General features: G+C 39.9%; 1 protein-coding gene across 1 annotated transcript in view; it reads right to left on the bottom strand.

The window, feature by feature from the left end:
* The window catches only part of LOC306992663 (voltage-gated inwardly rectifying potassium channel KCNH2-like), a gene marked incomplete at its 3' end in the record, with an annotated part of 67,453 nt that overhangs the window by 25,692 nt on the left and 14,149 nt on the right, over window positions 1-27,612 (bottom strand). The window contains exon 2 of the mRNA XM_079601794.1: window positions 24,318-24,548. Within this exon, the coding sequence (XP_079457920.1) occupies window positions 24,318-24,548 (231 nt within the window). The remainder of the gene's footprint in view (window positions 1-24,317; window positions 24,549-27,612) is intronic.

Below are 27,612 nucleotides of genomic sequence, written 5' to 3'. Positions count from 1 at the left end.
TATGAACATTGCACAACTTTAAAACCATTAATGTGGACTCGCACTATTCTCATCCGTGTCAGACTCTCGCTCAGATCAGAGTTGGCCGGGTGGACAGCAGAAACAACACCGCGGGCAAACGTTAGCGCATGAACATGACGACTCTCTCGATGCTAACAGAGCAATATTCTCATGCTGCCCTGTTGGCTAAAGTTTCATGTGTGCCAACTAGCATTCCAGAAGATGAGTAGGTGTGGATATGTAGGCTATGCATATGTATATGGGAATGCTATTGTTTTACTTTTACTGTATGTATATTGTTATGTTGTGTTGGTGTCCTTGTGTGCGGTGTATAGTGAAGCCAAAGACACATTTCCACTTGTGGACAATAAAGGAACTAAACTAAACTAGCTTTTGAACACGGAGGCGTGTGGATGTGAGTCCAGGGCACAGTCGGAGGGATCCGGGCGAGCGGGACGTGTTCTCACGGTGCCACACACTGCGTGACTTGGTTGGGAATAGGCGGATTGGGAAGGAACACAAAGGACCGCTGATCTTTACACTAATACCATCGGGCAGCGCTTTCATTTGTGCTAAACTACATCCCCTTAAAGCCCGTAACCCTTTCTCTTTTTCTATTACTTCTTCAATTGCTTTCCAGTTCACTCCACTAGTCCTCTCCGGCTCTTTGATCTTCATTAGTGGAGTTTAATAAGGAGGGTTTGAACAAACCACTACAATCTTCACCTGCAACTTCAGCCAGTACACAATGCCATCGCAACGACACAAAACATGTTTCATGAGCATCAAATCATCATATTATACTGATTTCTGAAGGATCATGTGACACTGAAGACTGGAAATTCAGCTTTGATCACAGGAATAAATTACACTTTACTGTATATTCACATAGAAAACAGCTGATTTAAATACTAATAATATTTCACAATATTACTGTTTTTATTGGGTTTTATTAAATGAATGCAGCCTTGGTAATTTGTTATCATCTCATAATTTTTTTATAATTTGGGTAATTTTGTTATAATGGCTTACACACAGGACAGGAAGGGCTTGAATCGTTAAACTAGATTTACACAGTCAATAATAAAATAAGAACAAATTGCAAACTATAGCACAAATAAATACAATAGAATAAAGAGACCAATTAAATAACCGTGGCTTTAAGTTTTTCAGGTGTGTCTATCAGTATTCAGGAAAGAAATACTACAGAAATTAAAGTTTTCAGATGTAAAATAACACTGTATAGTTTTCATTGTAAAAGTTAACTATTAGAACATTAGAATATGGTGCAAAAGTTCATTTATTTCAGTAATTCAACTTAAAAGGTGAAACTAATATATTATATAGACTCCTTACATGCAAAGTGAGATATTTCAAGCCTTTATTTGTTATAATTTTGATGATTATGGCTTACAGCTTATGAAAACCCCAAAGTCAAAATTAGAATATTGTGAAAAGGTTTTCATAAGCTGTAATCCATAATCATCAAGGCGAATGAGATGAGTGAGAGGAGGCGGGTGTGTGATGTATAAATCTAGTTTTACACACTGGGCCCTATTGTGACGTTCTGAAACGCAAGTATCAAACGCGAAACGCAAGTAACTCTGTGGGCGGATCGCTGTTGCTATTATACCGGCGGGATAAACGACTCTTGCACCCGACGCAAATCTAACATGTGTTGGTCTGAAGTCGCTTCATTACTCATAGGTGTGGTTTGGGCGTAACGTGAAATAAACCAATCAGAGCGTCCTCTCACATTCCCTTTAAGATAGTGTTAATTTCGTCAGACGAGACGAGACGAAATATGTTCGTCAACGACTTTTTTTTCCATGACTAAGACGAGACGATGACGAGACTGCACTACTGTTCAAAAACGCTGACTAAGACTAAATTAACATGCATTATTGTTGACGAAAAAAGACGAGACGAAAATGTTTTGCATAAAATAAAAAATAAGATAAAATCTCTCTTCATTTTCGTCTACAATCGTCTCTGCTTTTTCATCAGCTGTTATGCCTTTAAAATATTCCGAATGAGTTCGCGCTGTTGCAAAAAAATAGCCTCCTGGAAGTTCCGGGAGTCTCCCGCATATTGATAGCGGCTCACTGATGCCCACGAATTAGTTAAAATCTCCGGAATCTAGAGCGAGCGCGCCCGCGAGACAGAGACTGTGCTCCAAACCGCGTAGCGCGTGCACGGCGGAGAGAGAGCAAGAGACCGCGCGCGTGTGCCTCATGAAGTATCATCATGAAAAAAACTCAGCACCGGGGAGCACCCCAACCTGAAACGTCTTCCCGCGCCTTTGTAACTTCAGTCGTCTGTTGGGCCCCAGCTTTTGAATTGTGTTGGTTAAAATAAAATACTCTTCAGAACAGGTTCCTCATTTGTAAATGTGTCTCCTCAGAAATTGAAAACCAGACATGTTTAACAGTTGCATTCAACAAAAATCATTCAACAAGTGTATTTTGTCAGGTTCTGACATTTAACCAATATTTGAGATATGTGAAACACTTTTATACTGAAATGTTAATCAGAAATAATCTCAGTAATAATGTGTTATTAAAAAAAAAAGACTATTTTTTTTACTAAAACTTGACTAAAATGAAAACACTTTTAGTCGACTAAAACTAGACTAACAAAAAAAGATATGTGAATGACTAAATATGACTAAGACTAACAAGGACATTTGGCACAAGACTAAGACTAAGACTAAATTAAAAATAGGTGACAAAATTAACACTACTTTAAGAGCCGGCGCGCTTGTTCCACGGCGGACCGCTATTATAACGGCGGACCGCTATTATAACGGCGGATCGCTATTATAACGGCGGATTGCTATTATAACGGCGGATCGCTATTATAACGGCGGATCGCTATTATAACGGCGGATCGCTATTATAACGGCGGATCGCTATTATAACGGCGGATTGCTATTATAACGGCGGATCGCTATTATAACGGCGGATCGCTATTATAACGGCGGATCGCTATTATAACGGCGGACCGCTATTATAACGGCGGATCGCTATTATAACGGCGTATTATAACGGCGGATTGCTATTATAACGGCGGATCGCTATTATAACGGCGGATTGCTATTATAACGGCGGATTGCTATTATAACGGCGGATTGCTATTATAACGGCGGATCGCTATTATAACGGCGGATCGCTATTATAACGGCGGACCGCTATTATAACGGCGGATCGCTATTATAACGGCGGATTGCTATTATAACGGCGGATCGCTATTATAACGGCGGATCGCTATTATAACGGCGGATTGCTATTATAACGGCGGATTGCTATTATAACGGCGGATCGCTATTATAACGGCGGATCGCTATTATAACGGCGGATCGCTATTATAACGGCGGATCGCTATTATAACGGCGGATCGCTATTATAACGGCGGATCGCTATTATAACGGCGGATAGCTATTATAACGGCGGACCGCTATTATAACGGCGGACCGCTATTATAACGGCGGATCGCTATTATAACGGCGGATCGCTATTATAACGGCGGATCGCTATTATAACGGCGGATCGCTATTATAACGGCGGATTGCTATTATAACGGTGGATTGCTATTATAACGGCGGATCGCTATTATAACGGCGGATCGCTATTATAACGGCGGATTGCTATTATAACGGCGGATTGCTATTATAACGGTGGATTGCTATTATAACGGCGGATCGCTATTATAACGGCGGATTGCTATTATAACGGCGGATCGCTATTATAACGGCGGATCGCTATTATAACGGCGGATTGCTATTATAACGGTGGATTGCTATTATAACGGTGGATTGCTATTATAACGGCGGATCGCTATTATAACGGCGGATCGCTATTATAACGGCGGATTGCTATTATAACGGCGGATCGCTATTATAACGGCGGATCGCTATTATAACGGCGGATCGCTATTATAACGGCGGATCGCTATTATAACGGCGGATAGCTATTATAACGGCGGACCGCTATTATAACGGCGGACCGCTATTATAACGGCGGATCGCTATTATAACGGCGGATAGCTATTATAACGGCGGACCGCTATTATAACGGCGGATTGCTATTATAACGGCGGATCGCTATTATAACGGCGGATAGCTATTATAACGGCGGACCGCTATTATAACGGCGGACCGCTATTATAACGGCGGACCGCTATTATAACGGTGGATTGCTATTATAACGGCGGATCGCTATTATAACGGCGGATCGCTATTATAACGGCGGATTGCTATTATAACGGTGGATTGCTATTATAACGGCGGATCGCTATTATAACGGCGGATCGCTATTATAACGGCGGATTGCTATTATAACGGCGGATTGCTATTATAACGGCGGATCGCTATTATAACGGCGGATTGCTATTATAATGGTGGATCGCTATTATAACGGTGGATCGCTATTATAACGGCGGATCGCTATTATAACGGCGGATCGCTATTATAACGGCGGATTGCTATTATAACGGTGGATTGCTATTATAACGGTGGATTGCTATTATAACGGCGGATTGCTATTATAACGGCGGATCGCTATTATAACGGCGGATTGCTATTATAATGGTGGATCGCTATTATAACGGTGGATCGCTATTATAACGGCGGATCGCTATTATAACGGCGGATCGCTATTATAACGGCGGATTGCTATTATAACGGTGGATTGCTATTATAACGGTGGATTGCTATTATAACGGCGGATCGCTATTATAACGGCGGATCGCTATTATAACGGCGGATTGCTATTATAACGGCGGATTGCTATTATAACGGTGGATTGCTATTATAACGGTGGATTGCTATTATAACGGAGGATCGCTATTATAACGGCGGATCGCTATTATAACGGCGGATCGCTATTATAACGGCGGATCGCTATTATAACGGCGGATCGCTATTATAACGGCGGATTGCTATTATAACGGTGGATTGCTATTATAACGGCGGATCGCTATTATAACGGTGGATTGCTATTATAACGGCGGATTGCTATTATAACGGCGGATCGCTATTATAACGGCGGATTGCTATTATAACGGCGGATTGCTATTATAACGGTGGATTGCTATTATAACGGCGGATCGCTATTATAACGGTGGATTGCTATTATAACGGCGGATTGCTATTATAACGGCGGATTGCTATTATAACGGCGGGTTTGCCGGCGCACGCCAGGAGCGGTTCACAGCCGAGGAGTCCGGCGTTCTCGTCAGGGCGTAAAACACAGAGAAGTGACATTGGGGATGATGGAGAAACACACACATTAGCTTCGGTTAAACAGGCGTATAATAATTCGGGTAAATGTGTAATCTAGATTTATGCCTATTTTTTCACATCTTCACGGACACAACAATGATTTCCCTCGTGTGTTAATATTTTTCCTTGTAATAATGTATGATTTGCAAAAATGAAAACTGCTGCGTCTGTTTATATTAGAGAATCAAAGTGTGTGTGTTGTGCACACGCTACATAATGGCCAAGCACGCACCCTTAAAATAGCACATGACTAACGCGCGGCGCCGCTGTCTTTACGCCCGTTTCACACATACTCCGTTTGCAGTGCGTTTGCGGTGCGTATTTTTCTCCGTACCCATGTTAACAGGTTAGAGCTTTCACACTGCACGCAGATGCAGTCCGGCGATCCGTTCCAGTTGCGGTGCGTATACAGCAGTGCAGAGATCGTTTCCGCACCGAGTCTATTTTTGCTGTGCTGCACGCGCTGAATTAAAGTGACAGCGCATGTTTCGTGGTCAAAATGAACACAAATTGACATGAAAATGTAGTAATTTAATCATAAATGCACTTAATTAAATTGAATGTAGTAATCTCACCATAAATGCATTTAATTAAATACTACTATTTTTCACAGTATCTTTTTACTTCATAATTATTTCAACCAGATCATAATGAACGACACTCGTCTCATTCGTGGAGGTGGAAAAGCAAGTTATTTGTGACATGCAAGATTTATTGTATAAGGATTTAAATTATGCAAAAGAAAAAGGTATGAGTCTGCCGTTTTTGTCAATTTTAAGTTTTAATTTAAAATGTCTGCTATTTTAATATACAAGTAAGGTTAAATATGTTACCACTTGCTTAAGCAACATATTATATAATCTATATAGAAGTAATGCATTGAATAACACGTTATTTAAATTGTGTTTAAAAGTGAATACACCTATTAAAGAGTGTAGGCTATGTGTACAAAGAGAATCGCAATGCTGACAACTTTTTTTGTTAAATAAAAGTTGCTGATAACTTTGAAATACAATTTGAAATGCAAATAGTGTGAGTAAATGTGTTTGTGGTACAGCCGCGGATCAGTTGCGCACTGCAAACGCACGCAGCATATGTGAAAGCACTATAGCGCGTGCTGCTCCCGTACTGCATACGCACCGCAACACGCACCGCATACGCACTGCACACGGAGTATGTGTGAAACGGGCGTTAGACTGGTTTCTCCTGGTCAGTGGCGGAGTTGTTTTCTGGAACTGCAGAATATCACCAGGGAACGTTTGCGCCGGAACACACTCCTCTTTACACTGAACCGCCCCCCCGAGCGCAAGTTCATTCCCTAATTTACCGACGTGCGTCTGTGGAGGGAAAAGTCCGCTGTGCGCGGGTGCAGAATAGGAATGACACAAGCGTTGGTGAACAAAGTCAATTGCGCTGGGTGCAGGATAGGGCCCAGAGTCTACATGTCTCCTTCCACGTTCTCTCGCTCTGCGCTGGTAATGCACTATTTCCTCACTATAGGCTGCCGGGGGAAACGAGACTCATGTTAATTACATGGAAACTGTGCCGTTAATGGAAGCTGTCAGTGGAGGAAAGCCAACAGAAAACTAAAGTTCAGCCAAACATCCGCCAGCAGGAAGACTGAAATCCTCCTCGACGCGACGAGGAAAGTTCAGTGTATGGACCAGACACACTTTAAATGCTGCTTTCACATTAATATTCTACTTGTGTTATGGAAATGCACACTTAAAAAACAACAACAACATTAAAACGATGAAGGAGCTAATTTTCTAGTCATGCCATTTGTAAATGCAGTATTTAAATGACTATTTCACTGTTTTTATCAATAAATAACTATTTTTAAATGCAGAGTACATCGCTTTGGATAAAAGGTGAAAGTGTTTACGACTCATTGTCGCAGTTTTCAGTCTAAACACGGCTGTTTTAATGGAAGTTAGACTTATTACAGAGTGAACCTTGCTCACAGAAAAAAAAGCTGTTTCTTCATTTTTTTTTAAAGGAGTAAATGGAGTGAAAATGGAGACTCTTGCTTCTACGATGGTTATCGTGAGGAAAAAAGACCACGAACAGGTTATAATGGAAAGTCTGAGATCTCAATATCAACGCATATTCTAATTCGTACTATTTGTTTTCTCCTCAGATTTAAAGCTGCAATATGTAAGAATTGTGTAATAAAATATCCATAATTCACTTGCACGGTGTGATATATTTCCTGCAGTTGTGTACTTACAATATCCCAAAAGTTCCCAAAGGTTTTTAATTTCAGAGAAATTCCTATTTTAAATAATGGCTCGTCCCTGTTCACTGTCGCCTGGCAATGACGTAATATCCGCGTTATCCCCGGTTTCCGCTCGTACTGCCGTAGTAACCATGGCGACAGAAGTGGACAACGGCGTTACGTCTAGCGGCGCTCGCACTGTTGTTTCGTTCACACATTATGACCATGGCAAACAGGATCAATATCAGCGTGGCGTTTTCGAGACGCCGAGAGCTAGCGTCCGCGACTAACTTCAACTCCACAGAGACGCTCTTACATGAGCTTTATTAGACAGGTGAGCAAATGTACATACAACTAATCAATATTATATAGCTCAACATGATGAAATGTTAGAATATGATCAGTATGTTATTCTAATGTTGATCTAGCTTACTGCTAGTTTCAAACAGACAAACTAACACAGAATAACATTAGAACTTTCAACACACTCAAATGCAGTTTAGTGTGATCGTGTAGAGCGCTGCGTTACCTTTCATTCGTCTAATAAACTGACCTGTGTGAGTATTAATACAGCACGTGCGGGTCCTTATTCCTTTACATCCGCGGGAGTCGCGTGTGGCGCTGATATCTGTCTCACATTAGCAATCGTGATTGGCTGTCAAAAAAACAAGTTCTGAAAGTGATTCCAACGACATGATTCCTGTGTAGTTAGTTACAGTTATAGTGTGGACTTGTGTTGTTAGTGTTTACTAAACCTACAAATATTTAAAATCCTTTTCGATAACTAAAATGAAGCTGAAGTCAAAAGATCATCTTTGAATACATAACCAGAAATGAGAAATGTTGCTTTAGAAACTAAAAGTTGAAGTACTAAAATTACTTAAAAACTACTTAAAGTTATATAGAAATATATAAAACAAACTAAAATGGAAATAAAAATAAAGCTAATTTAAAATATGATTAAATACTATATTAGTATATCAATAGTTCATACTTAATTGGAATGTCTTTTATTGATACTATTTGGTATTGAATTAATTATTGTTTACATGTAGAATAAATATATATATATTTTTTTAAATCTCTCACTTTTTGAATTGCATTCTGGGATTGCATTCTCCAAGAATGATGCTTTGGAATTTGGCAGACGAAGATGTACTTAGAGACAAAGAGACTTTAAATGTCCTGTAGGTAGGCATCTCTCTAGATTTGGGAACAGAAGGACTTTCTCTGTCAGCTCACTTATTTCCCTCATCATTTCATCTCCCGCCGTCTTCTGCTCTCCATCCGTCGCTCCACAGGGACACGCAGAGAGAGGAGCGGGCCGAGAGCAACTATAATCTGCAGTGAAATTGGGACAACTCTCTCAAATTTGGGTCTCATTGGACACTATTGGCCTCTGAACCCAAGCCAGAGCGGATGCACTGCAAAAACATTGTATTTTTGTCTCGTTTGCCGTTTAAATATCTAAAAATCTTAAATCAAGAGGCATTTACTAAAGTAGTAAAAACAAGCAAAATGATCTGCCAATGGGGTAAGAGTTCAAATGGAAACAAAATGATTTATCTTACCCCATTGGCAGATCATTTTGTTTGTTTCATTTAGTATAATAGCAAACTCACTTCATTTAGATTCCCCCCCCCCCACAGAAAACAAGACATAATATTGTATGGCATTTTACCAGGGTTCCCACACCTTGGTGAACTTCAAATTTAAGGACCTCACGTGGGAAACAGGACTAAAGGACTTTCCAGGTCCAATATCCTCAAATTCAAGGACTTAGGGTGCTTTCACACCGGCCTCATTTAGTTGGGTTGAATCACACTAGAGTTCGTTGTCCCACTCGGTGCGCACCAAAAGCGGACCAAACAAGCGTAAAATGAACTCTGGAGCGGAACTATATAATAAACTATGACCAGGGACACAATCAGCGCGTTGTCTGCCGGATTTTCCTCCTCTTTGTTTACTTTGTGTGTGTGTGTGTGTGTGTGTGTGTGTGTGTGTGTGTGTGTGTGTGTGTTGTGTCTATTTATCTAACGGATAAATAAAGTTCTTTGAATTGAATTGAATTGAATTGAATACTTCCAAGAGATGGAATTTCCCCGCACGTTAATTCGGACCAATAAAAGTGCAGTTATGGAAATACGTTCAAAACACATCTGGCCAATGAGTGATGTGGATGTTGTCACGTGACTGCATTTTGGTTCGTCTCATCAACTCATCAACTGATTTGGAGCAATCAGTCTGGTGTGAAAAGGAACCAAAACGCCTGAAAAATGCTACAAAGTATTATTTTTCGCCCTTGGTCCGGACCAAATGACCCGAGCTACAGATGTGAAAGCAGCCTTAATGTGGGGACACATTTGTGGTGTCCAACAACAAACGTTGAGGTTCCATCGTAGTAGTTTCGCGCGCGTGAACGGCATGGCAACGTACAACACAAAGCACCTGACGCGGGAAACACTTATTGTAACGCGTAACTAACGTAAATCAAGCGAGCGAGTATGCACAGGCCACGAAGTGTTGGCGGAATAACACATTAGTGGACCGGAGGGAATATTATGGGATTTTCTCCAGAAATTTTCAAAAACTTTCCAGGGCCTTGATTTTTTTTTTTTCAGATTCACAAACTTTCAAGGATTTCAAGGACCCGTGGGAACCCTGATTTACTCGTGTAGTAAATGCATCTTGGTTTAAGAATTTTTAGATATTTGGACTGGAAACAAGAAAGTGAGAAAAGCCTTGTTTGCAGTGTGAGGACGGAGACGAGGAAGAAACACCTCAAAACGCTCACCAATATAAAATAGGCTCCCCAACAAGTATTGCTCGAGGATGTTCTTCCATAACTCACGAGACTCCTCAGAAGAGCACGACTGTAAATAGATCAGAAGCCGGGCAGATCCTCAAGAGCCTCAAACATGGAAAGCGATAACCATCAGGCAGTGTGAGAGAAGCTGGCCTGAAACCCAAAACACACACAACTGGGCCGTTTCTCCGATGTAAGACCGTGTGAGGTCATCAGGGTCATCACAGGTGTGTGTGGATCACGATCCGGACAGGAACATGTACTGGTGTAGTACGGCAGGTTTAAGTACCTCAGGTTTGTGATAATCACAGTAGAGCTTCAGTATTAGGCTTCTTACAAATACATCATCCAATAAAATGACTTTACTCACATCTGATGGACCAAGTGGACTCATGATGCCTTCAAATACTATGAATTTTAAAGAAAGTATGACATTAAGAAGTGCTGGGCAATCTCATATTTCAACTTCAAAATCTCATACTTCAAAAAAGTGAAGAGATTTTTAAAAAAAATGTATTTTATGGCAAGATTTACAGCTATAGAAGATTCATAATAAAAAATGTGCATATTAAAACTTGGTGCAAGCTTAATATAACAGCCCCTGGTCACAATCATTGTGGTGGCTATTATTTAAATATAAATAAATATGAATGTGAAATATGAATAAATGTCTTCCTACATGCACTACGAATCACTAAAACATTGAGACTTGAATGATGAAGAAAATGTATTGATTCGATATAGTGCAACGATTAATCACATCCAAAATAAGTTTGTTTACATAATATATGTGTGTACTGTGTATAATTATTTTGTATATAAATACATGCATATGCAGATTCAGATTCAGATTATTTTATTTAATGCCATGTCAGCATTCAACGCAATTTTCATGGTAAAAATTAAATTACAAAACTACAAATATCATATAAATATAATAAAAACAGAACAAAGTCATTATACAAGATTTTTTTAAATTAACATATGATAAAAAATCCAAAACCTCATATGCATGTATATATTTAAGAAATATTTGTATGTATATACTGTATATATATTTATACATAATTTATATTATATATAAATGTTATATATATAAATATATATATTTTTTTCTTAAATATATACATGCATATGTGTGTGTATTTATATATACAAAATAATTATACACAGTACACACATATATTATGTAAACACAAACTTATATTCAGATTTTAAAGTGTATTTGGAGCAGATGTTTAGCCAGACGGCTTTTAGACTGTGGACTAGCACTCCAGTGAGTCACTTTGGTGAATTTGTCATCCATAAAAATATAGGGACACGTTCGTGAATAACCAAGAAAAATGACGGACAGTGTTTCCATCAGGAAAACCGACAATGCAATAGCGCTTTCTCCGCCTGTCTCTTTCATTTCTCCTGTTCCTTTCCTATTAGCGGCCTCTTCTCATCGGCCTCTCTCACTGTTGGTCAGTTCTCTTAATGCACCATTAGCAGAGAAAGCCGAGCGGACGTGCTGATAGTGTTCGCTCTCTCTCTTCCCCATCCGCCGCTAGCTTGATTGGGTAGTGAGAGCTCCATTAGGAGCCGTTTACGCGACTGCGCCGCGAGACCCTCGCTAGGGTGCAAATGGAGTCAGTCGATTACACACACCCTGTGCCATATCACTCTTCTCCAGCTGGGCTCATTTACACGTTACAAATAATGACTTCATTTCCTACACTTTCAGCATTTCCTTTGGCTCCACTTGTAATGTAGTGTCCAAAAAACTTTTCCATCCTCTTATAAAATAGCGTTTTTGCTTCTTTGAGTGTACAAATGAGGTGACTTTATTATGTTTTTTTGGATATTCACTTTTATTTAGAGCATATATGCAGGTGAAACGGGAAAAATATGGTGCAAAAGTTCATTTATTTCAGTAATTCAACTTAAAAAGTGAAACTAATATATTATATAGACTCATTGCATGCAAAGTGAGATATTTCAAGCCTTTATTTGTTATAATTTTGATGATTATGGCTTACAGCTTATGAAAACCTTTTCACAATATTCATAAGCTGTAAGCCATAATCATAATGCCATATTTTATACTTCTTGAGTTATAGGCATGCAAACTTCAGACAAAAAACACAAGAAGTGCTTTTTTCCCATATTTGAACCGTCACCGTTGACATATAATGCAACAAATATGGCTAAAGTCCACATATTTTACTAATAGATCTACCAATCTCTGTGTAAAAATGAAATAATGATGCAGCCATCTTTATTAAGCCATTTTTACACCCCTGAGATCAAAATCTCAGGAGAAAATTTTAATTTTGTCCCAAAATATTGACAAAATAGTGGATTAGACATAACATGACATTTAATATTTTGGCGTTCTTCTTCATTTATGCATTTCTTTCACTAGAAAATAAATGATCAGAATAAATAAAATTGCCAGGGACCTTTGTTTAAGTTGACAAGAGTTTTTTTTTTACCTTGGATGCATGTAAACTGGAGGAGACTCCAAAATAAAATTAGAAATTTTTAAAATAGCATAATAGGGGCTTTTGAAACTTTATCTCTTTTTATTTTATTGTTTCACTCTAAGGCAGAAAAGGCTTCATTGCCCAATAAACTAGCTTGACCAAATGGAAATAAAATGGTTTTAAAACAATGTATAATGGGATCAATACTAGGTTCCTTTGTTTTGACGATAGATTTAATGGTTTTGACATTGAACTCTGTTATTCAGTTCATAACTCTTCTGTTATGACTAGATGCAGATTTCAGAGTCATAACAGACGACCTGCATTTCAAAACCATTACATTTACGGTCCAAATAACAGAGCGACTTTACCATCAATACATCCTGATCTCTGAAGCTTTCTAAATATGCAAATTGTTGTTTGAAATTAAAGTTTAAAAGTTAGTACGTTTTGATGTTCATGTTCAAGAAATCACAGTGTCTGTAGCATTTCTATAGTAAACAAGAGGCCAAATATTAAAGATTGAGTGGATATTTGAATTAAATGTTGTTTGGCTAGTAATAAACATGGATTTGATTATGCTGTAAAGTGTAACAACAACAACAACAACAACAATCACCAGGCCGCTGGCGCCCTCAGCAGGCGTTTGTTATAATACATAATGCACATAAGTTGAATATATGACATTATGTATTTTTGCAAGTGTGATCATTAAAACCATTTGATTACTTGCTTTTGATACTTTCTTTAAACTAATTAATGCCTCATTGTATTGCATTTCACTTAGGTCTATTTTTATCACCACAAAAACTGTCCGATTAATCGATTAATCGTCAAAATAATCGACCGATTACTCGCATTACCAAAATAATAAGCCCTACTAATTATTGACTTAGTTAATTTAGCAGGGCTCTATGATTTCTGTGATGCAGAAAATACGGAAAAGGATCACGGAATCAAGTCATAAATTGTATAACACGAAATGTCACGGAATTTGGCAAATTTTGGAAGAACAAATATGACAAAAAAAATTACAAAAAAAATGTATTTGGGAAAACACACTATAAACACATATAAAACCTGATAACAATGATATGTTGGAAAAATGCTACTGGAATTTTTAGTTTTAGACCCAATTTCAGAGAAAAAAACCCCTAAAGAAAACAGTTAACACATATGTTTGTCTTTAGGTCCATCAGGATCTCATGGAAGGGCGATGGGATTGAAGGGCGATGGGATGGAGCGCGTGTCAGCTGACCTGGAGCTGTGAATGTGTGTGAGCGCGGTGGCTAAAAATACAGCTGACCAGGAATGACAAACATGTAAAGTCTGATTCTCTCTCTCTGAGACACGAGGGACCTGCCCAGCCGGCTCACTGCGAACACAAAACAAGACCTGTGTGCATGTGTGCATCTGTCTATGTCAACACAAATATGTGCCATTTCCACAGAAATCCAGTTTCTTGCGTCATATAAAGCAGAAAAATCCACATTAATGGCCATATAGTAGCAGTGTGCTAGTCTTAAAGATATAATCAGGTGTCATTGCATTGGCTAAACTCATTTTAATTCTACTTTCTTGCATTCAATGCTATGCATCCTCAATGGAAATTCAGGAATGTATCTGTAATTTAAAAGACAAGCTCTAATAGAAGTACTCATGTGTAAAAGCAAATATGTTTAGCTACACAAGTTTGATTGCTTAGGTCACTGTGTCATAACGACACATTTGCAATCCTTGCATAAAGTATTTTTCTGGCCTTATGTCTGCGAGTGCAACTCAAACCTGATGAAGCAGAACACACAACATACATTTACTGATGGAATAAAGTGAAAACATTAAGAAAAATTTACCAAAATAAATGTGCTTTTATTTAAATTGACTTGTGTGAAAGATATGAACACGCTCGGTTGCATCTGTCATATTTGTTCTCTGGTTATGGATTAATATCTTCATTTTTGGTGTAGACGGGTCTCTAGGCAACTGAAGTATAAGATCGCTGGATCATGAAGAACTGAGCCGTCTAAGTGTGTGTGTGTGTGTGTGTGTGTGTGTGTGTGTGTGTGTGTGTGTGTGTGGCTCGATGAACAAATATTAAAGTTACAGACATAATGTGCCACAGTTGTTTAATGCTTTTATATGCAACGGAAAAAACTCACAAATTCACGAATCAGCACTGTGTGTGTGTGTGTGTGTGTGTGTGTGTGTGTGTGTGTTACAGACTGAGTCTCGATGAACAAATATTAAAGCTACAGACATAATGTGCCACAGTTGGTTAATGCTTTTATTTGCAACAGAAAACACACTCACAAATTCACGAATCAGTGTGTGTGTGTGTGTGTGTGTGTGTGTGTGTGTGTGTAAACCCCCTCAGATTGAGCCACCAGAATGGGATGTTTGGAGATGAGATTTCTGCATGTCTCACTGTCTGCAGGGATTCAGTGTCTCTTTACTTTCCCAACAGGCTTTTCAATCAATAAGACATTGACAGAATGTCTCTAATAATAGGAGGTCAAACATTGGGCAGAACTAATACTTACACAAACAGTTCACAGATCCACCGGGTAAAGACTGAGTTGTAAAGACTCAAATAAAGTTTAGGCACGTCCATGGATCGCTCTAATCTAATTTACACACGCCTAAACATCACATTAAAAGCGATATGTGGTTTGGGCACTTTAATATGGCATTTAATAGAAGTATTATTGATTTGACGGCACTGACACCATCGGATTGAACTGAGTTGAGATGAATAATGATGAATTGAATCAGCATTGAAATGAACTGATCAGGGGTGTGTTTCCCGAAAGCATTGGAAAGCCGCGTTTCTACCGAAATTACCCGGAACAATTTGTCCCAGGAACTTTTTTTTGCCCCAGACCGGATGCTCTCTGCGTTCACACCGCGGTCTAAAGTCCCGGGAAGATTATAAACTGCGCGACGGCTCCTCCCAGTCTGAGACGGACAGTAATCAGTTTTGAGCGCCACATTTATAATAAGTATGGAGGAGATTCAAACTGTGCTGCAGTTGTTTGTGATGTATTGGTTTACTAACGAGGTAATTAACGGCAGAAAAGAGACGAGCACTGATGATACTAAAGCGTGTTCAGAAAGCTCGTAATGCTATAATATTAGACGATGCGGACATTGACCGTGAGACGGCTGGAGCGAACGCGCAGAAAATCTCCTGTTACACAAATACGCTTAATAAAGCCTGACCCTCGTCGTCGGTCCAGCTGTGTGTTTTTAGAATATATACAAATATAATTTATTTATTTTAGTTTGTCAAGAGATTTAAACCAATGTGCGATCGAGCTCTAGAACGAGCCTATGATTGAATCTGGTAATAAAGCAAAATAATTAGAAATATTAGAAATATTCCTCAGATGCCATGTCGGTAACTAAATGTCTAGTATTAAGTCGATCTCAAACGATTCATTAAAATAAGTTATTACTCCACCAAGTTCGTGACATCAACGTGGTTGAACGACCAGTTTGCGGCGGTATGGTTTCGGGATCAGTCGTGAGGAGCTATAGTAGTGAAGCGGCGAGTCACGTTGCTAACACACTCCTGAATAGCAGCACTATTGTCTTTTTTAGCTGCTTTTCAGCCGAATTTGTCTGTCTGCATCACTGATTCTGTTATTCTCCTGTCTATTATTGTGAAGCTGCTTTGAAACAATCTGCATTATATAAAGCGCTATAGAAATAAAGGTGACTTGACTTCACATGTCACTTCCTGTCTATGTGGGCGGCTCTTGTCTCAATGCTGAAAGTCAAATGTTTGGCTGCTGGAGATTACAGAAGTTTTGCAGATGAAAAAAAAAACACATAAACTGTTTGAGTGATGGGACAGATTTGGGAGAGAGACACTGAGATTTGGGAAATTTGCATGAGATTTGCCTGGCATCATCTGAGAGTGAGAGTGGCGGATGATGTGTGTCGGTGGGATCGTGCAGCTCGTGGGTCGCGGTCGGTTCGGTGTGTTTGGTGAGAACGAGCATCTGATCATCACACCTGACGCTCGCTGTGACCCTCACCGCAGATCTGGGCTTCTCCGGGGTTATTTCCATATTCAAATGAGCTGCAGGAGGGAGATTTGCATACAGCAACAAACGGCTGTTTAATTCATTAAAGCAGAGGGAGAAAAGTGACGCTCTGAGCCAGAGCAGATAGATAGATAGATAGATAGATAGATAGATAGATAGATAGATAGATAGATAGATAGATAGATAGATAGATAGATAGATAGATAGATAGATAGATAGATAGATTGATAGATTGATAGAACGATAGATGAATAGAACGATAGATGGAAAGATGAATAGAACGATAGAACGTTAGATGGATAGAATGATAGATGGATAGATAGATAGATAGATAGATAGATAGATAGATAGATAGATAGATAGATAGATAGATAGATAGATTGAAAGATGAATAGAACGATAGAACGATAGATGGATAGATGGATAGATGGATAGATAGAAATAATGACAGAAAGATAGAACGATAGATAGAACGATAGATAGAACGATAGATAGAACGATAGATAGAACGATAGATAGATAGATAGATAGATAGATAGATAGATAGATAGATAGATAGATAGATAGATAGATAGATAGATAGATAGATAGATATATTGATAGAACGATAGATGAATAGATGGATAGAACGATAGATGAATAGATGGATAGAATGATAGATGGAAAGATGAATAGAACGATAGAACGATACATGGATAGAACGATAGATGGATAGAACGATAGATGGAAAGATGGATAGAACGATAGATGAATAGAACGATAGAACGATAGATGGATAGATGGATAGAACGATAGATGGAAAGATGAATAGAACGATAGAACGATAGATGGATAGATGGATAGAACGATAGATAGATAGATAGATAGATAGATAGATAGATAGATAGATAGATAGATAGATAGATAGATAGATAGATAGATAGATAGATAGATAGAACAATATATAGATAGATAGATAGATAGATAGATAGATAGATAGATAGATAGATAGATAGATAGATAGATAGATAGATAGATAGAACATATATAGATAGATAGATAGATAGATAGATAGATAGATAGATAGACAGACAGACAGAAGAGGTAGATAGGTAGATAAATGGATAGATTAATAGAACGATAGAATGATAGATAGATGGATAGATAAATAGATAGATAGAACGATAGATGGATAGATTGATAGAACGATAGATGGATAGATGAATAGAACGATAGATGGATAGATTGATAGAACGATAGATGGATAGATGAATAGAACGATAGATTGATAGAACGATAGATGGATAGATGAATAGAACGATAGATGGATAGCCACCGTAACTTCTGTTGGGTGCAATGCGCAACCTCACCACTAGATGCCGCTAAAATTTACACACTGCACCTTTAAATAAACCATAAATAAAAAGAACAACACGTCAGTAGTGTGAAGTTACAACCTGTGCTTTTGGTTCACATCAACACCGCCTTACAAATGTGAGAGAAAACTAAACTTGTAGAAGAAACGTGACATGACAGTCAAAGAGCTCATCCGTGGATTTCTTTTCTTTTTGGGAATGGTAAATGTCAGGAGAAAGCCCGCGAGACACTACGGCTCATTTCCATGGATCTACACGTCTGTTGTCAGAGCGAACACACTCCAGACCACATGTCAGCATTTCTTCAGTGTGTGTTTCTCCAATAGTGGCACAGAAAATGCTTTTGTCAGCTCTTCAAGACTCACAGTAGCCGTGAACAAGCCTTGTTCTCCGCCCGGTGGATGCTGACGGCCAAACACCATCAATAACTACAACTGCGCCAAACTCAATCAACTTAATAGAGAAAGACGAGGTCTTGAACAAATATGACTTAACTGTCATGGCAACTAAAAAATTGGCAGGGACAAAATAAATACAGATTTTTTTATTTATTATTGAGAACATTATATAAACAAAGAAGGAAACAGTCACAATGTAGAACAAATAAACAAGAAAAAAGAAAAAAATTTAGAAGACGGGTATATAACTGATCAGAATAGATCACATATGAAGGAAAAGATTAAAAGACTTGCATATTTCAATTGTTTTTAAAGCCTTCTTAGTTAGAGATAGTCCCAAAGTAATGTTGGACTTCAGCAAGCAAAACATAAAAAAGTGGTTTCTGACCTAAAAATGTAAATGTATGTATATCAAAGTTCGTTAACAAAAAATATTAAGTATTTTGTTTTTGTGTAAATGCTCTTTTTTCCAATTAACAATTCCAAACAAAACATTTCCCTCTGAATACTGATTAACTAGTAGTTTATGTGGCAGCAATTTTTTAATGAAAAAACATCAAAAATGCACTAATGAATCATTCCCAATCCCAATAAGCCCAGGAACTTCTATTAAACTGTCAAGTTGACAGCCAGATACGATCAATAATTACAATTACGCCACAATAAATGAAAACGAGTGATGCACAGAGACCGAGTCTGCTGATCAAATATTGCTTGGCTCATAACGGCGGAGAAGATTCCTGCCAAGAGTCTGGCCGTAATAAACATGGAGGAATCCCTCGCGGAGACACAGGACAGGTGTGCACGATAAACAACAGTGCGAGAGGACATGAAAGAGGCTATTTTTAAGTAACTGGCATCACTGGAAATCAGATCCCTCAGGTCCTGAAGGTCAAAGGGTCACAGCAGAAGATGTCAGCGATGTGGCTCGAATGCCTGGTTTAGATGAGCTGATCTCACAGTTTCAGGAAAACACGACTCGCAAAAGAGCGTCCGGACATTATGATCAGGGGTGCACATGGTACCCAGGTACGCATGCGTGACAAAAATCAGGAATGCGTAATGCCACTTGTGTTACTACGCGCCTTTGCGTACTTTAATGCAACCTAGGCAGTGTTAATTTCATTTTTTCACAGACGAAAACGAGACATTTTCGTCAACGAATAAAAACAAGACGGAAATGTTAGGGAGGGACGATTGGGGAAGTGATCCAGTCAGAACTGATTTGCGTTTGTGGAAGATGCGCTTGTGGAAGATCTACCCAGCGGCACACGAGTCAGCATGCGCTTGATGCACGTCTCAAATCGTTAAAAAATTTATACATCTGGAAGAAAGAGAAGAGCAGACATATGGATAGATCTGAATAAGAGTGACGACGCGAAAGAGCTTTATTCGGTATGTTTTTCTGTGCGAACACACACACACACACACACACACACACACACACACGACCCGAAGCGTGCAGCCCCGCAATCTAATAATAATGTTAATAATGTTTATTGATGAGTGAATACACTGATGTTTTTAACATGACTGTGGTGTTAAGTAGAGCGTGATTGATACTGAGAGAATAACATACTGATCATATTCTAACATTTCATCATGCTGAACTATATAACATTGATTAGTTGTATGTACATTTGCTCACCTGTCTAATAAAGCTCATGTAAGAGCGTCTCTGTGGAGTTGAAGTTAGTCGCGGACGCTAGCTCTCGGCGTCTCGAAAACGCCACGCTGATATTGATCCTCGTTTTAGTTCTTCTTTTGTCCCAAAGTCTGCTTGCCATGGTCATAATGTGTGAACGAAACAACAGTGCGAGCGCCGCTAGACGTAACGCCGTTGTCCACTTCTGTCGCCATGGTTACTACGGCAGTACGAGTGGAAACCGGGGATAACGCGGATATTGCGTCAGTGACATGCGACAGTGAACAGGGACGAGCCATTATTTAAAATAGGGAATCTTTGGGAACTTTTGAGATATTGTAAGTACAATATAATTGCAGGAAATATATCACACCGTACAAGGATATTTTATTACAAAAAGCTTACATATTGCAGCTTTAAAACAGAATCAAGAAACACTAAAATAGAAAACAAAAAACAAAACAAAAGTTGGGGAAAAAAATTAAACAGATTTCATAGGACGCTACATCCGGCTATGTGCCACAGGACATATTATGTTGTGCCCTTTTTACCCCAGCAGCCTCTCACACGCCAGCTTCCCTCACGTGCACTCGCTCTCCCTGGTGCTCATGGGTAACGCACCCGAGCGGAGTTTAAAACTCAGAGTGATTGATTAAGTGCCGGTCAGATCAGCGCCGGACAATAGAGAGGAGGAAAGGGCAATCCATCACCATGAAGGCGGATGCCAGCGCGAAGCACACCAGATAAATGAGCGCGCGAGGAAGGGGAGATGCAGAGACGGGTTGCTCTGTTGACGCGGTCTTGCTACAGACCCGCCGCTCGTCAGGGGAACATCGGAGTCCCCGTTTCTGGAGCAGCGCGGAGTCTCCACCGGAATTATACATGAGAGTCAAAGTGTGTGTCGCCATCAAGGCCTGATTCTAGATTCTGTTAGTGTGTGTGTGTGTGTGTGTGTGTGTGTGTGTGTGTGTGTGTGTGTGTGTGTGTGTGTGTGTGTGTGAGATGGGGGGACGGATGCATGTGTGTGTGTGTGTGTGTGTGTGTGTGTGTGTGTGTGTGTGTGTGTGTGTGAGATGGGGGGACGGATGCATGTGTGTGTGTGAGTGTGTGTGAGATGGGGGGACGGATGCATGTGTGTGTGTGTGTGTGTGTGTGTGAGATGGGGGGACGGATGCGTGTGTGTGTGTGTGTGTGTGTGTGTGTGTGTGTGTGTGTGTATGTGTGTGTGATGGGGGGACGGATGCATATGTGTGTGTGTGTGTGTGTGTGTGAGATGGGGGGACGGATGCGTGTGTGTGTGTGTGTGTGTGTGTGTGTGTGTGTGTGTGTGTGTGTGTGTGTATGTGTGTGTGATGGGGGGACGGATGCATATGTGTGTGTGTGTGTGTGTGTGTGTGTGTGTGTGTGTGTGTGTGTGTGTGTGTGTGTGTGTGTGTGTGTGCGTGCGTGTGCGTGTGCGTGTGTGTGTGTGTGTGTGTGTGTGTGTGTGTGTGTGTGTGTGCGTGCGTGTGCGTGTGTGTGTGTGTGTGTGTGTGTGTGATAAATGAGAGCAGTATCATTGAGTCAGTATCTATCAGAAGACAGAAATAAAAAGGGAGACGCCACTCACTGTATTTCAGAAAAATAAGGAATTAAGTAACTCTGGTTCCAACTCCGACTACGGTTCTGTAAACTAATCTTTCTGTCATTTTTGGACAATTTTTATTGCATTTGCTATCAGAAAGCATGTTGTCAAATTAGACAATTTCAGATTCAAACAGAACAATACTAATAAAACGGGTTCTGCTTTCACATCTACTGCACATTAAAGCAATACTTTAGTTGTTCTGTGAAGCTCTGCATCTTCAAAGCAGCAAATTTACACCATAGAAAAGTATCAGTAAATTGGATGCTTAAAATTGATTTTAAATAAAAATAAAATGTGCGTCCTGATTCTGAACTGGCACTTAAATTACATACTTTATTTTGGTGTCTGTCCGCAAACAAAAGTGAAGTCATTCCAGAATCATTAACAGAAGAAAAACGTTTCATAATGTTCGTCTACTTGGCAACAAAGGCTGATTGCTGCAAATTATGGATTCTGACTGGGGGGGGAACATTTAAGCCAATTCAGAGCAAATACTTAAACCAGATATATTGGCTCTAATACTTTAACCAGATGTATTGGATATATATAAGAGTATCAAGACATTTAGGTTAAAAAAAAATTACTTAAGGGCTGAAAAGAGCTATAAAGGGCTATACAGACCTATATTTGATCATTTTAGCCATAAGCCTTGACAGACTAGTATTATATACAAGTCCACTTTAGCTCAACAAGAGAAACTTCTGATCACAGTAGAGCAGTGGTTCTCAATCAGGGGGTCATACATTATATTGTTATATTAAAGTCCCACTGTGGTGTAAATCCAGCTTTTACTGTAGTTTATGTGTGTATGTGGTGTTATTAATCTGCTTTAACACACACCATGTGTAAGTTCATAAGTGGACAGCATTGCTGAGTATTTTCTGCTTAAAACTGCAGTGAACCAAAGACAGTCTCAAAAACACGGTTTGAAATCGCTGGTGTTTCTGATGTCACACACTACCTTGACCAATCAGATCAACGTGTGATCGTCAACCAGTGGATCTCTGAGTGAGGGAGTGAGTGGAGGCGGGGCTCATTTGCATATGCATAGAACCGCGCATACTAAATGAGGCAAAGGGTGTCGAGTTACATTCAAGATATTTCAAGGCATGAGGAAATGTAAAAAAGTTTAAATATGTAATTTTGGTGATCAAAGATGAGTTTTGAGGGATATAATTTCTGCCTACAGGAGGACGTTAAAAATAATCTTAATTAAAAACAAAGTAAATCATATTAAAACATAAAATCCCTTCAAAACTATTGTTTTGTCGTAATTAAAGAAGATACAGAAGGAAATTCAAATATTGTTATACAATAGGGGTACTTTGAGTCAAAAAGCATGCGAACCGCTGCATTAGATTCATCAGTAGCCGCTAAACTGTATTACATAGCAAGATATGCTAATGTCTCAGACCAGCGCAGGTCAGGAGGGTACGAGATGAACACCAAACACACGCCGAACTCATAAACAGTGGAAACTATGATTGCTAGTGTGATGCTGAGCAGAAGCAACGTCACCCATCGGCTGAGAGAAAACATCTGCCGTCGGGAAAAGCCCCCAGATTGAAACACTCACATCACGTGTGTGTGTGTGATTTCACAGCACAAACCTGCTCTGTAGTCACTAACCAGACAATCCAGTTCAACCAGGAGCTCATCTGCATAACTACTTCAGTAAATTGCTTGAAACAATATATTATGGGTATGAAGCACTTTTGAACTTTCTATTCATCAAAGAATTCAGAAAAAAAATTGTACAGAATTATTTTTGATTAATCGCGATTGATCGAATCCAAAATAAAAGTATGTGTTTACATAATATAGCCTATGTGTGTGTATTGTGTATAATTATTTTGTATATATAAATACACACACATGCATGTATATATTTGAGAAATATTTGCATTTATATACTGCATATATATTTTTATATGATTTATATTATATAAATATAATTATTTTATATATAAATAACACATTTTTCTTAAATATATACAAGCATGTGTGTGTATTTATATATACAAAATAATTATACACAATACACACACACACATATATTATGTAAACACTTTGGATTCGATTAATCGCGATGAATCGTTTACAGCCCTAATTGATAGTAATAATAAATGTTAAAAACATGAAAGATCTTCCCGATCCAGACCTTTTCACTGGTAGTGTGTTACAAACAAAACAAGCCGAGTTGCTTTTCGCAAGGTTTGATTTCTCAAGTACAGATTCCCACTGAAGCCGTTTCACAGGTCCAGCAGGTCTTAAACCAAAAGATGCATGAAAACTACAAGCGTAGTTAAAAACTATAATAGCAAACAACTCCAGGCCATCTTTGCCTTAACCCTTTCCTGAAGAGAGCCGCAATAAAGCCTTCGCTGTTGGAGAAAAGCAGCTGAGCAGATTCTCGTCGTAGTGAACACACACACACACACACACCCTGTGGATCGTGGGTTTGTCCTACCGTCTTTCCTGTAGAGCGCGATCTCCACCTTCCTCTCCTCGGAGCCGAGCAGCGCCTGCGCCATCTGTGCGATGGCCAGCCGGCGCGTGTGTGTGCCGTAGAGGAAGCTGCAGGTGCAGGGCTTCTGCATGATCTCGGCCCGCGTGAAGCCGCACATGTGACAGAAGCCATCGTTGCAGAAGATGATGGCGCAGTTCTCCACGCGCGCGTTCGCTATGATGAACTTCCTGCCTGTGGGAGAGAGACGGGAGACACGAGCTCTTTAGTGTGCTGTGAGTCACGGGTCACGTTAGGGTTTGGTTTGCAAAATGTACTTGGTTTAAATTGGTGCATCACTTGTGAAGTCCGGGCCTCTTTTCAGTTTATTCTGAGCAATAAAATGTTCTATGAGGACACAAATGTGTATAATGACGTGTGTGTTACACTGGTTTCACAACTCAAACGTGGTTTATGAGTCCTCATAATTCAAATAGCTTAAAAAACATAAAAAAGAATGTTTTATTAAAAATTTAAAAATGCAGAATGTTTTCTGTGATGGGCAGGTTTAGGGAATGGATGTGTGTGTGTGTGTGTGTGTGTGTGTGTGTGTGTGTGTGTGTGTGTGTGTGTGTGAGTGTGTGTGATGGGCAGGTTTAGGGACAGGGACAGGGTCAGTGTGTGTGTGTGTGTGTGATGGGCAGGTTTAGGGACGGGGTCAGTGTGTGTGTGTGTGTGTGTGTGTGTGTGTGTGTGTGTGATGGGCAGGTTCAGGGACAGGGTCAGTGTGTGTGTATGTGTGTGTGTGTGTGTGTGTGTGATGGGCAGGTTTAGGGACGGGGTCAGTGTGTGTGTGTGTGTGTGTGTGTGTGTGTGTGTGTGTGTGTGTGTGTGTGTGTGTGTGTGTGTGTGATGGGCAGGTTTAGGGACAGGGTCAGTGTGTGTGTATGTGTGTGTGTGTGTGTGTGTGTGTGTGTGTGATGGGCAGGTTTAGGGATGTGTGTGTGTGTGTGTGTGTGTGTGTGTGTGTGTGTGTGTGTTGGGCAGGTTTAGGGATGTGTGTGTGTGTGTGTGTGTGTGTGTGTGTGTGTGTGTGTGTGTGTGTGTGTGTGTGTGTGTGTGATGGGCAGGTTTAGGGATGTGTGTGTGTGTGTGTGTGTGTGATGGGCAGGTTTAGGGATGTATGTGTGTGTGTGTGTGTGTGTGTGTGTGTGTGTGTGTGTGTGTGATGGGCAGGTTTAGGGATGTGTGTGTGTGTGTGTGTGTGTGTGATGGGCAGGTTTAGGGATGTATGTGTGTGTGTGTGTGTGTGTGTGTGTGTGTGTGTGTGTGTGTGTGTGATGGGCAGGTTTAGGGATGTGTGTGTGTGTGTGTGTGTGTGTGTGTGTGTGTGTGTGTGTGTGTGTGTGTGTGTGTGTGTGTGTGTGTGTGTGTGTGTGTGTGTGTGTGTTTAACTGGAAAACAATGACATATCATCTGTCGTTACATCATCACTGATTTGTATGTGGTTTTCACTAATGCCACTCAAGTCCTTTTAGCAACTTCAACTAAACCTCCTCTATGTTAGCCAGCTACAGTATATAACATTATCCTGGTGACAAATCAACACGAGTAATGTAGAAAACATCGCAGAAAACCAACTGTAAAGGCATATGATGAATCAGATATACAAATGATTTCAATTTTCATCACAAACCCTAACCCTAAAACACCGAAGCGGAGTCCCAGACTGCAGGACCTCTGCTACTCGCCTCGGCTTCTGCTAGACCTCAACATGAGACTGACTGTGGCACAGAGACACATTAGCATAGCCGCTCTATCACTGGGGCAGAGCATGTGTGTGTGTACAGTGTGTGACGGACACACGGGGATGATGACCTTCACACGAGCGTCACACGGGAACTTGTGCCAACCGTTTACATCCCTCGCTGAGACTCACCGAAGAGCAATCAGGGTTTGACGGACGACCTGAGCCGAGACCACACACACACACACACACACACACACACACACACACACACACACACACACACCACACATGAGTCTGAAGAGCTCTCAGTGATGTCCTGGACACTGCTGTCCTCGCTCATGAGACACACACACACACCGCACACACACACCGACCGCACACACACACACACACACACACACACCACACACACACACCACACATGAGTCTGAAGAGCTCTCAGTGATGTCCTGGACACTGCTGTCCTCGCTCATGAGACACACACACACCGACCGCACACACACACACACACACTGACCGCACACACACACACACACCGTCTGCACACACACACACCAACCACACACACACCGGAAAACAGAGACACTTTTCATCAGAAAGTGAAGTCAGCAATGTTCACTTAAACCCATGGTTTAAGTGAATGGTTTAAATTTATGTCATCCTGCAAGTTAAACGGAGGATGTTGGAGCGATAATGGGGAAGAGAAAGGAAAACAAATCTAGGGTGAATCTTGCACACACAAAAAAGAACAAAAAATTAAAGATAAAATATATTTTTTTATTTTAATTATATATAATTTTGCATAAAATATTATACATTATTTTCTATATAGTAATTTGTGCATAATATTTAATATCCAATACACATAACATATATTTATAATAAATATTATATTAAATATGCTTTTCCCGAAAAAGGAACTAGCCTATAGAGATAAGAGAAAAATATTCGATTTATTTATTTTATTCTTAAAAGTTTCCGTGTTCTGCGTGAGATTACACTGAGAAGGGTCACAGCACTTGCATATTGTTGTCCTACTGTTAGTTTCACTGCTTCTATTGCTCACATTTGTAAGAAGCTTTGGATAAAAAGCACCTGCTAAATGAATAAATGTAAATATAAATGTAAATGTAGGAGACTGTCAGGTGCTCGTCTTTCGGGCTTACAGTCAGTAATGCTTTAGTTCTGCATAATCGCCTCATCTCTGCAGCCCGAGAGTGTCATGCTCAAAGGATTAGTTCACTTTGAAAAAAACTTTTGCTGATAATGTACTCACCCCGATGTCATCAAGATGTCCATGTCTTTCTTTCTTCAGTGGAAAAGAAATGAAGGTTTTTGATGAACACATTTCTCCATATAATGGACGTCAATGGGCCCCAAACGGGTCAAGGTCCAGATGACAGTGTCAGCGCCGCTTCAACGGGCTTTAAACGACACCAGACGATGAATACGGGTCTTATCTAGCGAAACCATCGTCATTTCACAAATAAATAAAAAAGTGTACGTTTTATAAGCACAAGCGCTCGCCTTGCTCTGTTCTGTGATGCGCGTTCGTGACGTCACGTGATA

This window comes from Phoxinus phoxinus, assembly GCF_949152265.1.
Source record: "Phoxinus phoxinus genome assembly, chromosome: 24".
Taxonomy (NCBI): Eukaryota; Metazoa; Chordata; class Actinopteri; order Cypriniformes; family Leuciscidae; genus Phoxinus; species Phoxinus phoxinus.
This window is presented reverse-complemented; position numbering and strand designations above follow the sequence as displayed.